Source organism: Phalangium opilio, unplaced genomic scaffold, assembly GCF_054372755.1.
Source record: "Phalangium opilio isolate 3A_F unplaced genomic scaffold, DU_Popi_V2 ptg000105l_1, whole genome shotgun sequence".
NCBI lineage: Eukaryota > Metazoa > Arthropoda > Arachnida > Opiliones > Phalangiidae > Phalangium > Phalangium opilio.
The window spans coordinates 11,041,466-11,056,678 of record NW_028324207.1 but is presented as its reverse complement, the minus strand read 5'-3'; the positions used below and the strand labels follow the sequence as shown (position 1 = coordinate 11,056,678).

Genomic DNA, 15,213 nt, shown 5'->3' with positions numbered 1-15,213 from the left:
CATGCGCAGTTGAAAATGCGTTCTCAAGAGAAGCAAGAGAATTATCCTCCAGCGGGGTACAATCCAAGTTTAACCTCTGGAAGAGTTCCTTCTCAACGTTCGCGACAAACCGCCACTGTTCAAGACAATTCTGGTCATAGTTCACAAGCAAATTCTGGTCAAAGTTCACAAGCAGATTCTGGTCATGGTTCACAAGCATATTCTGGTCATGGTTCACAAGCAGATTCTGGTCATGGTTCACAAGCAGATTCTGGTCATGGTTCACAAGCATATTCTGGTCATGGTTCACAAGCAGATTCTGCTCATGGTTCACAAGCAGATTCTGGTCATGGTTCACAAGCATATTCTGGTCATGGTTCACAAGCAGATTCTGGTCATGGTTCACAAGCAGATTCTGGTCATGGTTCACAAGCATATTCTGGTCATGGTTCACAAGCAGATTCTGCTCATGGTTCACAAGCAGATTCTGGTCATGGTTCACAAGCAGATTCTGGTCATACTTCTCAAGCCAAATCTGGTCATACTTCTCAAGCCAATTCTGGTCCAACTTCTCAAGCCAATTCTGGTCCAACTTCTCAAGCCAATTCTGGTCATACTTCACAAGCAGAATCTGGTCCAACTTCTCAAGCCAATTCTGGTCCAACTTCTCAAGCCAAATCTGGTCACACTTCACAAACAGAATCTGGTCCCACATCTCAAGGCAAATCTGGTCATACTTCTCAAGCCAATTCTGGTCCAACTTCTGAAGCCAAATCTGGTCACACTTCACAAACAGAATCTGGTCATAGTTCACAAGCAGATTCTGGTCCCACTTCTCGAACCGAATCTGGTCATAGTTCACAAGCAGATTCTGGTGACACTTCTCCTGAACAACCAATAACTGAAACATCAAAGTCTGAAGCGTCCCGGCCTCCTACAACGCGACGAGATTGGAGCAGTCCCATTACGAGCTCAAGCAGTCCCATTACGAGCTCAAGCAGTCCCATTGCGAGCTCAAGCAGTCCCATTACGAGCTCAAGCAACTGTGCGAGATATTCGGTAAATACGGTCCCTTGGCCAGCGTGTCCCATTACGAGCTCAAGCAGTCACATTACGAGCTCAAGCAGTCCCATTAAGAGCTCGAGCAGTCCCATTAAGAGCTCGAGCAGTCCCATTAAGAGCTCAAGCAACTGTGCGAGATATTCGGTAAATACGGTCCCTTGGCCAGCGTGTCCCATTACGAGCTCAAGCAGTCACATTACGAGCTCAAGCAGTGCCATTACGAGCTCAAGCCGTGCCATTACGAACTCAAGCAGTCCCATTACGAGCTCAAGCAGTCCCATTACGAGCTCGAGAAAAGGAGCTTCGCAAGAAGTGTCAACGCGAAGATACGTGAAAGAGTATGTAACGTGTAATGTTAAATGGCGCTATTCGCTATTTGCTAATTGACAAAGTAAATTTTGCAGAGTCAATTGGCCATTGAATTGTCAAGGGCACTTGATTAATTATCGTTCTAGATTATGTCTGACGTGTAGTGACGTGTCCCAATTTATCTATGGATCTCCGAAAATGGTAAAACCCTGAATTACGGACATCATCATGGTGATATGTTGAAATTTAAAGTTTCGTTCTTCTTTTAGTTTCAACGCCTGAAAATATTTCAAAATGTTGAGAAGATAAAAATCCCTCGCTACGAGTGTCCCACTTTGTTCAATGAACTTAAACAGTATGAATGAAACTATTTAGCAGTGGCGCGCATGCGCGAGTACTCGTTAAGTTTCGAGTATCGATCGCCGAAGTTAATTTACGAGTACTCGACCCGATACTCGGATGTTTTAACGAGTACTCGATCCGATACTCGAATGTTTTAACGAGTACTCGATCCGATACTCGGATGTTTTAACGAGTACTCGACCCGATACTCGGATGTTTTAACGAGTACTCGACCCGATACTCGGATGTTTTAACGAGTACTCGACCGGATACTCGAATGTTTTAACGAGTACTCGGCCCGATACTCGGATATTTTAACGAGTACTCGACCCGATACTCGGATATTTTAACGAGTACTCGACCAGATACTCGGATGGTTTAACGAGTACTCGACCCGATACTCGGATGTTTTAAAGAGTACTCGACCCGATACTGAGATGTTTTAACGAGTACTCGAACCGATACTGAGATGTTTTAACGAGTACTCGACCCGATACTGAGATGTTTTAACGAGTACTCGACCCGATACTGAGATGTTTTAACGAGTACTCGACCCGATACTCGGATGTTTTAACGAGTACTCGACCCGAAAATCGGATGTTTTAACGAGTATTCGACCCGATACTCGGATGTTTTAACGAGAACTCGACCCGATACTCGGATGTTTTAACGAGTACTCGACTCGGCTCGAAACCCCCGAAAAACCGGGACTCGCGCACCACTTCTATTTAGACAATTTAATTTTAACTAAAATATTTGAATTTCTTTTCTAATACGTTTTTAATTTAGATATAAAGTCCGTGGTTTTGAAGATGCGTCTGCGCGAACTTGTTTATCGATAACCTTAATTCCCCTCGAAAGCTGCGTTAAACTTTTGGAAGAATCACCCCTTAAGCAAGAACTAAGGCTAGCGATACAAGAAGTCTTAGATCAATTCGACCCATCTGATCCGTGCTGGATGGTGGTAAGCAAGCTTAAGATCGAGATTGAATTTGAACCCCTTCCCCGAAATTAATGGTCATTTTAAAACCTTCAGCCCAAAAAGAGTGACGTCGCTTCCAATGATTCGAATCAAATCGAAACTCCCGAATTCATTCGTAACAAATTTCTGAAACTGAAGGAGGAAAGGTAAATTTTACTCCTTTTATAGACTGTTTCAATCGAATACCGCGAATATTAGGGTTAGCTATCGCGAGTATTGGGGGTTAACTATTCGCGAGTATTAGGCTTAATTATTCGCGAGTATTAGTCTTAACTATTCGCGAGTATTAGGCTTAATTATTCGCGAGTATTAGTCTTAACTATTGGCGAGTATTAATCTTAATTATTCGCGAGTATTAGGCTCAATTATTCGCGAGTATTAGGCTCAATTATTCGCGAGTATTAGTCTTAACTATTCGCGAGTATTAGCCTCAACTATTCGCGAGTATTAGCCTCAACTATTCGCGAGTATTAGCCTCAATTATTCGGTAACCGGTTCGATACCCAAAAAATCGCAATCACACGTACACCTGTAACAGAAAGGAATGTTATTTGGGCAAACAATCTTGAGAATATTTTGATTAATTGTGTCTAGACGGGCAATTGCCAAACGACTTGGCGAAGAAGAGTTCAATCTTGCAACGCATTTGGAATACACGTCAGTCATTGAACAATTTGAGTATTACCGTCAATTATGTCAAACAATGGAAAGCGAAGCTGAACTTTTTCCGGAAGTTGAATTTTCTAGTACTAGTACTAGTACTGATGAGTCGATTTCCTCTGAACATGTTCAAGATGTGGCTCCAATTTCTGCCACACAAACACCAGTAAGTTCTAGTCAAGTGATAAGCGTCGCCGCTACCGCTACCAGTAACAATTTTGCGTGGGTTCCTGTCCCCGTTACCGTGCCAAATCCTCATATGTTGTATCCTAATGTTCCGCCCCAACCAAATGTGTTCTTCCATAACGCGCAATATGCGCAACCGTTTATTTTTCAACCGCCAGGGGTCCCTCCCTCTCAAGGGCAGCCATTCTTCAATAACGCCGCCATTTTTACGCCATTTTTCTACAACCAAGTAAGGCATCCGTAATCTTTTTTTTTTCGAGTTGAAACTTGTCATGTTAAGCTCACGTGATAAGCCATAAGTTTTTATTTTACATATGACCAAAATATATTTTGGTAAAATGTTAAAAAAAAAAAAATAAAAATGTAGGCGAATTTTTTTTTTTATAATTTTTTTATTTTCCATCTTAAAAAAAAATTTTGTTAAAATGTAAAAAAAAACATTTTTTAACATTTTTAGTATTTTTTTTTCATTTCGTATGACAATAAAAAAAATTTGGGTAAAAACTAAAATGTGAAAAAAATGTAGGCGAATTTTTTTTTTAATAATTTTTTATTTTGCATGTCAAAACAAAACATTTTCGTTAAAATGTAAATAAAAAAACATTTTTGTTAAAATGTAAAAAAAAAACATTTTTGTTAAAATGTAAAAAAAAAAACTTTAACAATTTCAGTAATTTTTTTTCCATTTCGTATGACAATGAAAACTAAAATGTGAAAAAATGTAGGCGAATTTTTTTTTTAATAATTTTTTATTTTGCATGTCAAAAAAAATTGTTAAAATGTAAAAAAAAAAACATTTTTGTTAAAATGTAAAAAAAAAACATTTTTGTTAAAATGTAAAAAAAAACATTTTTGTTAAAATGTAAAAAAAAACATTTTTGTTAAAATGTAAAAAAAACATTTTTGTTAAAATGTAAAAAAAAAAACTTTAACAATTTCAGTAATTTTTTTTCCATTTCGTATGACAATGAAAACTAAAATGTGAAAAAATGTAGGCGAATTTTTTTTTTAATAATTTTTTATTTTGCATGTCAAAAAAAATTGTTAAAATGTAAAAAAAAACATTTTTGTTAAAATGTAAAAAAAAAACATTTTTGTTAAAATGTAAAAAAAAAACATTTTTGTTAAAATGTAAAAAAAAACATTTTTGTTAAAATGTAAAAAAAACATTTTTGTTAAAATGTAAAAAAAAAAACTTTAACAATTTCAGTAATTTTTTTTCCATTTCGTATGACAATGAAAACTAAAATGTGAAAAAATGTAGGCGAATTTTTTTTTTAATAATTTTTTATTTTGCATGTCAAAAAAAATTGTTAAAATGTAAAAAAAAACATTTTTGTTAAAATGTAAAAAAAAACATTTTTGTTAAAATGTAAAAAAAAAAACATTTTTGTTAAAATGTAAAAAAAAACATTTTTGTTAAAATGTAAAAAAAAAAACATTTTTGTTAAAATGTAAAAAAAAAAACATTTTTGTTAAAATGTAAAAAAAAAACATTTTTGTTAAAATGTAAAAAAAAACATTTTTGTTAAAATGTAAAAAAAAACATTTTTGTTAAAATGTAAAAAAAACATTTTTGTTAAAATGTAAAAAAAAAACTTTAACAATTTCAGTAATTTTTTTTCCATTTCGTATGACAATGAAAACTAAAATGTGAAAAAATGTAGGCGAATTTTTTTTTTAATAATTTTTTATTTTGCATGTCAAAAAAAATTGTTAAAATGTAAAAAAAAACATTTTTGTTAAAATGTAAAAAAAAACATTTTTGTTAAAATGTAAAAAAAAACATTTTTGTTAAAATGTAAAAAAAAACATTTTTGTTAAAATGTAAAAAAAAACATTTTTGTTAAAATGTAAAAAAAAACATTTTTGTTAAAATGTAAAAAAAAACATTTTTGTTAAAATGTAAAAAAAAACATTTTTGTTAAAATGTAAAAAAAAACATTTTTGTTAAAATGTAAAAAAAAACATTTTTGTTAAAATGTAAAAAAAAACATTTTTGTTAAAATGTAAAAAAAAACATTTTTGTTAAAATGTAAAAAAAAAAACTTTAACAATTTCAGTAATTTTTTTTCCATTTCGTATGACAATGAAAACTAAAATATGAAAAAATGTAGGCGAATTTTTTTTTTAATAATTTTTTATTTTGCATGTCAAAAAAAATTGTTAAAATGTAAAAAAAAACATTTTTGTTAAAATGTAAAAAAAAACATTTTTGTTAAAATGTAAAAAAAAACATTTTTGTTAAAATGTAAAAAAAAACATTTTTGTTAAAATGTAAAAAAAAACATTTTTGTTAAAATGTAAAAAAAAACATTTTTGTTAAAATGTAAAAAAAAACATTTTTGTTAAAATGTAAAAAAAAACATTTTTGTTAAAATGTAAAAAAAAACATTTTTGTTAAAATGTAAAAAAAAAAACTTTAACAATTTCAGTAATTTTTTTTCCATTTCGTATGACAATGAAAACTAAAATATGAAAAAAATGTAGGCGAATTTTTTTTTTAATAATTTTTTATTTTGCATGTCAAAAAAAATTGTTAAAATGTAAAAAAAAAAACATTTTTGTTAAAATGTAAAAAAAAAACATTTTTGTTAAAATGTAAAAAAAAACATTTTTGTTAAAATGTAAAAAAAAACATTTTTGTTAAAATGTAAAAAAAACATTTTTGTTAAAATGTAAAAAAAAAAACTTTAACAATTTCAGTAATTTTTTTTCCATTTCGTATGACAATGAAAACTAAAATGTGAAAAAATGTAGGCGAATTTTTTTTTTAATAATTTTTTATTTTGCATGTCAAAAAAAATTGTTAAAATGTAAAAAAAAACATTTTTGTTAAAATGTAAAAAAAAACATTTTTGTTAAAATGTAAAAAAAAACATTTTTGTTAAAATGTAAAAAAAAACATTTTTGTTAAAATGTAAAAAAAAACATTTTTGTTAAAATGTAAAAAAAAACATTTTTGTTAAAATGTAAAAAAAAACATTTTTGTTAAAATGTAAAAAAAAAAACTTTAACAATTTCAGTAATTTTTTTTCCATTTCGTATGACAATGAAAACTAAAATATGAAAAAAATGTAGGCGAATTTTTTTTTCATGATTTTTTTATCTTGCATGTCAAGAAAAAAAAACATTTTTTCTAAAATTCAAAAAAAGTTTAACATTTTCAATAATTTTTTCATTTTAAGTTTTTTTGGTAAAATTGAAAAAAAATTCAGGCGAAGTATTTTTTTTTTTCATAATTATTTTATTTCGTATGACGTTTTTGGTAAAATGTGAAAAAAAATTCAGGGGGAATATTTTTCTATATTTTTCATGTGACAAGAAAAAATTTCATGGGAATATTTTTTTTTCAATAATTTTCATATGACAAAAAATATTTTTCATGTGAAAAAAATTATTTTTTTCATTTTTTTTATTTTGTATGTCATAAAAAAATTTGGTAAAACGTAATGTTTCATTTCACAAGACAATTTTTTTTGGTAAAGTGTTAAAAAAAAACGTATTTCATATGACCAAAAAAGTAATTTGGTAAAATGTAAAAAAAAATTGCCCGTGTCTTTTTTTTTCTTTTTCACGGGCGTGGAAGTCATTTTTTCTAGAAATTTTAAATTTGTATGACCAATAAAATATTTTGATAAAATGTACAATTAAAGATGTTCAACTTGAAATAAAATTAAGCCATTCCATTTATCGGTACTTCAATAAATTTACTTCCAGTCTATAGTCTGTCAAACGAAAGAAGAGCCCTGAGAAATTTGTCCAAATTGGTGTCGCCACCATCGACCCCATAGTACTTTATCAACTTGTTTTGTTTTGCCAATAGTCGTCTGTAATATAGTCTGCTATAAACAGATAGATTAAACGCAATAGAACCAATACATTTTGCAATATATGACAAGTACTTTAACTTCTGTCATTAAAATATATTGCAATGCTAGTTCAACAAAGATAAAACTGGTGTCTTGTCGTTAATTTTGTTTTATATTCTTTAATACTCGATGATCGTAAAAAACCATGAAACATAAACATATTAAATATATATTGCAAAATGTATTGGTTCTATCGCGATTAAGCCTATCTGTTTATAGCAGACTATATTACAGACGACTATTGACAAAACAAAACAAGTTGATAAAGTACTATGGGGCAGGCTAGGAAATAAGACAGGTTTACAGGTCAAAAACCAGTTTGGACCACTTTTTTTATTCAAAACGTGAGGGTCACTGGTCCCAATGACTAGTTTATTAATTCCTACTTTTATTAAAAATTGATATGGGGACCTCTTTAATTATTTTCAATTTAACATAAATTTCGACTCCAGGAGTCCAGTTGTGTATACAACCCTAAACCGAGAGAGATTTTTTAGAAGAGAGAACGACCACAAGTCCTGGGACCAGTAGAAAAATAAATAGGGCATGGGTCACTGGTCCCGGGACCAGTTTCATATTTAAGACATCAGGGGTCACTGGTCCGGAGGACTAGTTCAGAAATAAACCTTATTTCCAAGCCTGCTATGGGGTCGATGGTGGCGACACCAATTTGGACAAATTTCTCAGGGCTCTTCTTTCGTTTGACAGACTATAGTGAGGAAGCAAAATGTTTTCATGGGATCACACGTCGCCAAGCAGGGTGGGAAATAAGGATTTTTTTTAAACTGGACATTGGAGTAGACCAGCGACCCTTCCCGCCTGGCCTGGAATAAATAAACTGGTCCATGACCATTGGCTAGGGAGTGTCGTCTGCTAAACTAAAGAAGTAGGTAATTAAAATAGTTGAGATAATGTCTGGACTCTGGTTACCCTTGAATTTTATTAGTGGTCAAGTGGACCACTGACCCCTCCTCGATTTAATTTTTAAACTGATCCAGGCAATTTTTAAACTGGTCATTTGCCCTGCGCCACCGCCTTATTTCCCACGCTGTCGCCAAGACCTTATTTACTTCCTAAACAAAACTTTAAGGAATTTTTAGGAGGAGAACCATTCGTTTTAAAACTCAGAACCTTTACACGAAAATTAAAACAATTCAATTGCCGCAGATCGCCCATCATCCATCATCCATCATCTCCACTCCATCTTTTACCGTCCTCTTTGCTCCCTGCTCATAGCCCACTCGATCACGCGCTCCACGACGCAAGTTGCTCGCCTTCGAAGAATTCGATTTACATGTATCAGCGCGACTCCTGCTGAAGAAAATTCGAAGGAACCCAAAATGAACATTACGTTCTATGGAAGGAGGTAGGTTTTATGGCAAGATCCTTTGTCATAACGATCCAATTGACCTGAAATTTTAATGAGAGGTGTATTACAATCTATTCTATTACACTAAAAAGCTGAATTCAAGCTTTTAGAGGGGATAGTTTTTTTTAATGAAAGTTAATTTCCAATTTTAAAATTCTAAATTCAGTATTTAGTCTACGATATCTTTGGATGTAATGGTCCAAATGACCTGAAATTTCCCGCTGATAATCCAAAAGTTGCACTTTTTGGCTTCTAACGCGAGCAGCTCGAGTCGTTGAGCGTGTGATCGAGTGGGCTATGTCCTGGAGAACTTTCATATGGAATAGCAGTACGTCATCACGCTCCCACGTCTTACTGCTGTTCGGGTAGCCATATTGGGTGGTCTCAGCTTCATTCATGCTTTAAATCCACCAATATGGAAGCGTAAATTATGTCACGAGACTCAGCTCCTCCTTCAAACTTGCTTCTACTGAGAGCTCTCTATACATGGTTTACAGACTAGGAGGATTCATACCTTTTACACAAGGAGGCCTGGCTTTGGACTCACCTAATCAGTCAGTCCTCCTGAAGCCTGCCTCCCTGTGTAAATGGTATGAATCCTCCTAGTCTGTAAACTATGTACAGAGACAGCCATGTTAAAATGGATTTATGGTCCGTCAAGGAGGAAAAAGTAAGGAGATGAAGAATTTTTGAACTTTCTCACTGGCTTCTTTGAAAACTCGGTTTAACCCTTCTAAAATTTATTTAATTTAAAACTAAGAAGGCGGGGACCAGTACCAGTCCTGAGACCAGTTTATTATTTGGGACACTAGGGGGTCACTGATCCCAGGGACTAGTTTAAACAGGGATAAGGGAGTCAGATGGATTGGAAATGACGATGGGCGACCTGCGGCACCATATCTCTCCCAGTGTACCTCGCGCACGCCCCTACCCTTCCGTAGGCGATTGCTAAGTGCTGCCGCGTAGCGCCATTTTATTTGAATGCGAACTAGCTTCTATTTTTGAGATAGAGGGAGCGTCCTTTACAATTTCGTCCGGCACGACCCTACCTAACCGCTGGGGATGATGGGAGGACTATGGTGCCGTAGGTGGGGGTACAACGGCAACGCTTAAGGTATGGGGGTTTCCACTCCATTACTCTCTCCTTCAAGGTTTAAAAAAATATCCTTATTTCCCAGACTTTTTTCGACCAGAAGTCAAGCAGACGATACTGCGACCCGCCATTTTTGAGAAGTGTCTCTCTTATCACTCCGATAAAGTTACTCCACGCAAAAATCCATAATAGTTACTCCTTATTTCCCGGACTGTTCTTAACCCGAAGTCAAGCAGACGATAATGCACCCCGCCATTTTTGAGAAAAGTCTCATATCACTCTGATAAAGTTACTCCACGCAAAAATCCATAATAGTTACTCCCTATTGACGCTGGCAGTGCAGTGCCTGAGAATAGGAAGGGGTGGATTTGGATTGCCGCTACGTAACGTAACATTTCGGGCTATCGATCGGCAACATTGCCCATGTCTCTGGCGCGCGCGGGGTGTTGCCCCCTAACGAGCAAATCTCTCCCTGACGTTCAAGGCTTGCTATTGTATTGTGAGCTGCCGTGCCGTGCTCCGCCCGCGCAGTGCACAGTCGAGTTAGTAGTGGCAATCTACCGCGAGCTGGAATCTATTTTCTGTACTCCGGTCCGGTGCGCTCTTCTTCGGCGGCTTTAAGACACAGTCCGAGTCAGTTTAAAATTAACTAGATCGGGTTGAAAAACATCTCTGTGTTAATGTTGCTCTTCGCGAGTGTCCGTTTCATCTTTTACGGTTGTGTTACGATTGACCAGGGACCTTTTCTCTACAGGTGACCGACTCGGCGACTCTTTTGGTTCAGGTAGGGCCATTTCTTTTCTACTAACAACAGTTCAACACCACCCTGTTTTCTTTGCCGTCAAGCCTCGGGAGAACCGACGGGGGCCGAGGCTTAACGATGCAGCGGCGGCAGCCAAGGGCCCCTGTTATTTCCTCTTTACCTTATTACACTACACGTTCTAGGCCCGCGTTAACGCCATGCAAAGGCCCCTCCCGTACCGTGCTGCATAAACAGGCGGGCGCCTTTTAGGGCTGCTCTACCTTTTACCTTTACCCTCTTGCCGAGTTGCCGTTGCCGCGCTTTTTCCCCGTTTGCTAATGTACATACATGATCAAAATATCGGCGAGTAAATTTAGGCTTTTTCTATTGGTGTATTAATACGCCGCCTAAATGGGAATCTCTTCAACCTAGAATGCATTGTTCCATAGAGAATTATTGTAATGGGAGTGCAATTTTTGTACACTTTAAAAAATATGTTGTTCGCTTACATAAATGTCATTTGTAAATTTTGATTTAAGTTCATTGTTAAGTTTAATTAGTTGAAACGCATTATGGGTAGGTAATATAGGCACTACTTTTTCCAGTCCGAGAGGATTGTTACTCCGAGGTATCATTATGTATTCCCGTATTCTTTAATGATCTATTCCATCTTAGAGTTAATTAACCCCGCTAATAAACAATTAAGATATCTTGTGGCTTGAAGTTTCTAGAATGTAACCATTAGTACCTCTACCTCTCCGTTGAATAATTCTCTCTTGTTTAAAAGTGAATGAATAGCGTCTTAATTTTAAATAAACGGGGGATAGGTTTTTAACCTTTCTACTCCTCACCCTCGGGATATAATTCTCTATGGTTGAAAAGGGAAAAGCCGTCGGGGAAAGAACATTGAACTCTTTCTACTTCTCTGTTTATAATTCTCTCTGTTTGAAAATATGAATAGTTATGAAAGAGGTGTTTAACTTTCTACTCCTCTCCTAAGGGGAGGTATATAGTTCTTTCTGGTTATAAATGAGCAGTGGTAGTACTACAATAAATCGAAGAATTTCGCCGGTGACGTCACGTTGAAGGAGCCTTTCGCTGTAAAGCAAAACACTACGTTGTGCACGAAAGCATTAGGCTTAAAGGTTGAGAGAAAAACGTGGATGTTGTGATGTTTAATTAAGGTTAATTTTAAACTTAATTTGTCAGAATTGGGGGAGGGGTTTATATTGCTAGCAGCCAATGGAAAACGGGCATGAATTAAATTCAGAGAAAGGTTTTTTTTTGACATCTCTCCGTTTACATGATATTTTTGATTTGATAATAGCAAAAGTATATAGATATAAAAACAAAAAGTACGCTTTATTAAGAAGTCCCTGCCTTTTGGCAGGAACAAACTTCCCTTCGCTTAGTCGCCTACAGGAACTTAGCAATCAGGGAAGAGTTTCTTCTTCACGTCATAGGTTTATAGTCCGCTACCACGAACTTTCTCGTGACGTCACACCCTCCTATCTCTTAGCTCGATTATGGCGACCATATTGGTAGTCGTCAGCTCAGGCCTTACAATTTAGACTACCCATATTGACGTCACGTCCCCGTAGCTCCTCCCGTCTCAGTACCACTCTATAGAAAGTAGTGCATGATGCTGGCGATTCAAACGTTAATTTTTGGTACTAGAGCTAGCATCTGAGAACTACTTTATGAGCCTATTAACGGAACGGCTTGCTCCTTGTGCTGACTGGGATGAAGGAGTAAGGGCTTCCCATATTACACGGCTAGAGATGTGAGTCGGTAATTTACCGTCCGTAAATTACCGGTAATTTACTAAATACGGCGTAAATTACCGATTTATATCTTACCGTAATTTTAAAATGGTAATTTCCCGGTAATTTGTGTAAATTACAGCGGTAATAAGCCTGTCAAAGTATAAAATACCATAAATTACGGTAATTTTTGTTATTCCAAAATTTTAATCGGTAATTTACCCGGTAAATTAACATTTTTAAAAGTAACGGTAATATCACGTCTCTATACACGGCGCCAGCAAGTTTCGACGAAGTGTAGGATACTTTTAGCTTTTATATCTATATGCTTTTGATAATAGGCATGTAGTTGACATAGTAAGTTACGTCTCCAAATGCTCGCGTGCGGTTTTACTATAAAGATCTACCTTTGGAAATTTAGGCTAGATTTTGACCTACATTTTCGACGTAGTCCGAGTTTCTATCTTGCAAAGCGCGTTGTAATTTTAAATGAGCTAGACAGTGCAGTGCAGTGCAGTGCAGTGCAATGCTCTCTCGGCCTATTTTACTCCGAATCACTTAAGTCGCATTTACAATACACTAAAAAGGCCTAACGCTTTTTAAAAACGAGAAATGTGTTTCTGGTGGGTAACACTTGTTTTCTCTTTACACGTATAAGAGTGTTGAGGGGGAAACGTGTACGGGAACGTCTAGTGCGCTATAGATTTTGCTTTTTTTAATTTAGTCATTTTCATTTAATCCATAAGTAATATACTATCGAGTATCGATAAGTATGACACTTACACTTGTTTTTATGTAAAATTTCTAAAGGAGGGTTTGTTGCGTGAAAACTAGACTTGGGTCTCTCTCTCTAAACATATCATGTTGCTACTCCTCGGAGTTTATACTTAATGGTTCTACCTTATCCATCAGGGGTTGATTGCTTATTGTTATGATATCAACGAAATCGAGACAATCTGAATTTATTGAATTTAATCGCATTTGTTGAATTTAATCGCAATTTATCGAATTTAATCGCAATTTATCGAATTTAATCGCAATTTATCGAATTTAATCGCAATTTATTGAATTTAATCGCATTTGTTGAATTTAATCGCAATTTATCGAATTTAATCGCAATTTATCGAATTTAATCGCAATTTATCGAATTTAATCGCAATTTATCGAATTTAATCGCAATTTATCGAATTTAATCGCAATTTATCGAATTTAATCGCAATTTATCGAATTTAATCGCAATTTATCGAATTTAATCGCAATTTATCGAATTTAATCGCAATTTTTCGAATTTAATCGCAATTTTTCGAATTTAACCGTCGATTTTTCGAATTTAATCCCTACTTTAATAACACTAATGTCGATTTATTTCGTTTAATCGGTATCTAAACATTCTAAACAAAATGCGGATTTTATCATAAGTTCATAAGATGGTTCACCATAAGTTTGTCACTGGTTACAAACTGGAGCTTGTCATGAAGTGACGTACGCAGGTCATAGATTCGAGTGGTAAAGCGAGGGAGGCCTGGTGAGTGGGGCGCTGCTATCAAAGGGGGCTTAGTAATGCAGACTAAATAGGACCTAGATGGAACTTAGTCCTGCATGAAAAATTAACCACCACCGAGTGTAGCAGGGTTCAATTGACTCGCTTCCGTCGTTCTCCTTCTCGAACTAATCTCAGTAGCATTACGAAGTATAGGAAGGGTCATACTTATGGAAGGAACGTATCTTATAAACTTATGATTTTTTGTAAATGCTTATTTAGCGATGCCAGTTAAAGAAGCCATAGTGATGTGCCCCTCGCGTGAATGGGCTTCGTTTTATAGAATATTATCTCGCGTAAAGGCTAAAATCATGAAATGGTGAAAGATCAATGCTTTTAGATAAGGAATAATCGGCTTGACGAAACTCGACCGTCCCCATTATAAATTTATAAAGCCAAATCCAGACGCCAAATCCACTTCCATTTCAAGTCTGCACTACCCCCAGAACTCGACATTTTATTATAAATTTGTATACCCCATGCACCGTGTGTAGAACCAACTTGACAGGAGGCGAAAACCCTATATCCATCGCAGAGAGGTCTTGAACCCATGGTTGTCTGTGTTCAAATCGGTAACAAACGAATATTCTGGCCAATATTCTCATTTTGTGTTTGATGTAGAGATGGCGCTGAAAACCGTGGCAAGAATATGTCGCCTTAATGTGACCTATTAGTAATTCAGGGATAGATTTAATTTTAGAAGTAGGAATGGAGTCTAACGGTTAGTATTTACGTTATTCCGTCTCATAGACCACCCAGTAGAGAGCCCCTCCAGGATAGAGCCCCTTCCTCCAACCCAACACGTAACGAAAAGTTTAAATTATCTTATTGGCTGCTCACTTAAACAGTCCGTTTTGATGACGTTGCTGACGGGGACGGTGGCGAAAAATAGTGACGTAATTCCTTCTTTTTACCTCTGTCACTAGGACCCTCCCGCCTCTTCTTTCATACCCCCCTCTCCGTCCCGGGGAAGGGGGTCCGGGACTTTGACGCGCGCCCACATTACTAGATCTGTTCTCCATTCCTACTTCTAAAATTAAATCTATTCCTGGTTTAAGTCAAAATCTAGGCTATTGACAGCATTCTGTGGAACATAAACAATGATAATTTCATTTATTTTGTATAGTACATGGTGGTAGTTAGACACGGAGTCAGATTTGAGTGGTAAAATACAAAGGCAGAAAAGAACCTGCTGGTCATTTAATAATAATGATAAAAACAACTGCGGCTTTTGTTTGTTCATATTTAATATTTGGTTGGGAAATGAATACACTAATGAATGCATCTAACTGCTTTCCACGCCGCGCTCGCTAG

The 15,213-nt window shown here is 35.4% G+C and overlaps 2 protein-coding genes and 1 long non-coding RNA gene across 13 annotated transcripts in view; 2 read left to right on the top strand and 1 right to left on the bottom strand.

Annotated features, from left to right (window-relative positions):
• Positions 1-4,294, top strand: part of LOC149629961 (uncharacterized) — a 38,077-nt gene extending 33,783 nt beyond the window's left edge. For all 6 annotated transcript variants that reach the window (XM_089851642.1, XM_089851638.1, XM_089851641.1 and 3 more), the window contains 6 exons: positions 10-1,379; positions 1,446-1,551; positions 1,620-1,705; positions 2,482-2,656; positions 2,729-2,820; positions 3,269-4,294. In XM_089851642.1, coding sequence (XP_089707768.1) covers positions 10-1,379; positions 1,446-1,551; positions 1,620-1,705; positions 2,482-2,656; positions 2,729-2,820; positions 3,269-3,764 — 2,325 coding nt within the window. In that variant the 3' untranslated portion in view covers positions 3,765-4,294. The remainder of the gene's footprint in view (positions 1-9; positions 1,380-1,445; positions 1,552-1,619; positions 1,706-2,481; positions 2,657-2,728; positions 2,821-3,268) is intronic.
• A 2,411-nt stretch (positions 4,295-6,705) lies between these two features.
• On the bottom strand, positions 6,706-9,949 carry LOC149629960 (uncharacterized). Of its 5 annotated transcripts, none has more exons than XR_016374415.1 (3): positions 8,970-9,949; positions 7,426-8,802; positions 6,706-7,362 (listed from the first exon to the last, which is right to left on the bottom strand). It is a non-coding gene; the product is annotated as an uncharacterized LOC149629960 (long non-coding RNA). The 5 variants fall into 5 exon arrangements; XR_016374416.1 differs by having other exon boundaries at positions 6,706-7,350; XR_016374417.1 differs by having other exon boundaries at positions 6,706-7,248; positions 8,323-8,802.
• Positions 9,950-10,110: 161 nt separating this feature from the next.
• The window catches only part of LOC149629951 (neurexin 1-like), a 232,369-nt gene continuing 227,266 nt past the window's right edge, over positions 10,111-15,213 (top strand). For both annotated transcript variants that reach the window (XM_089851637.1, XM_089851636.1), the window contains exon 1: positions 10,111-10,638. The gene's annotated coding sequence lies outside the window, so the exon portion shown is untranslated. The remainder of the gene's footprint in view (positions 10,639-15,213) is intronic.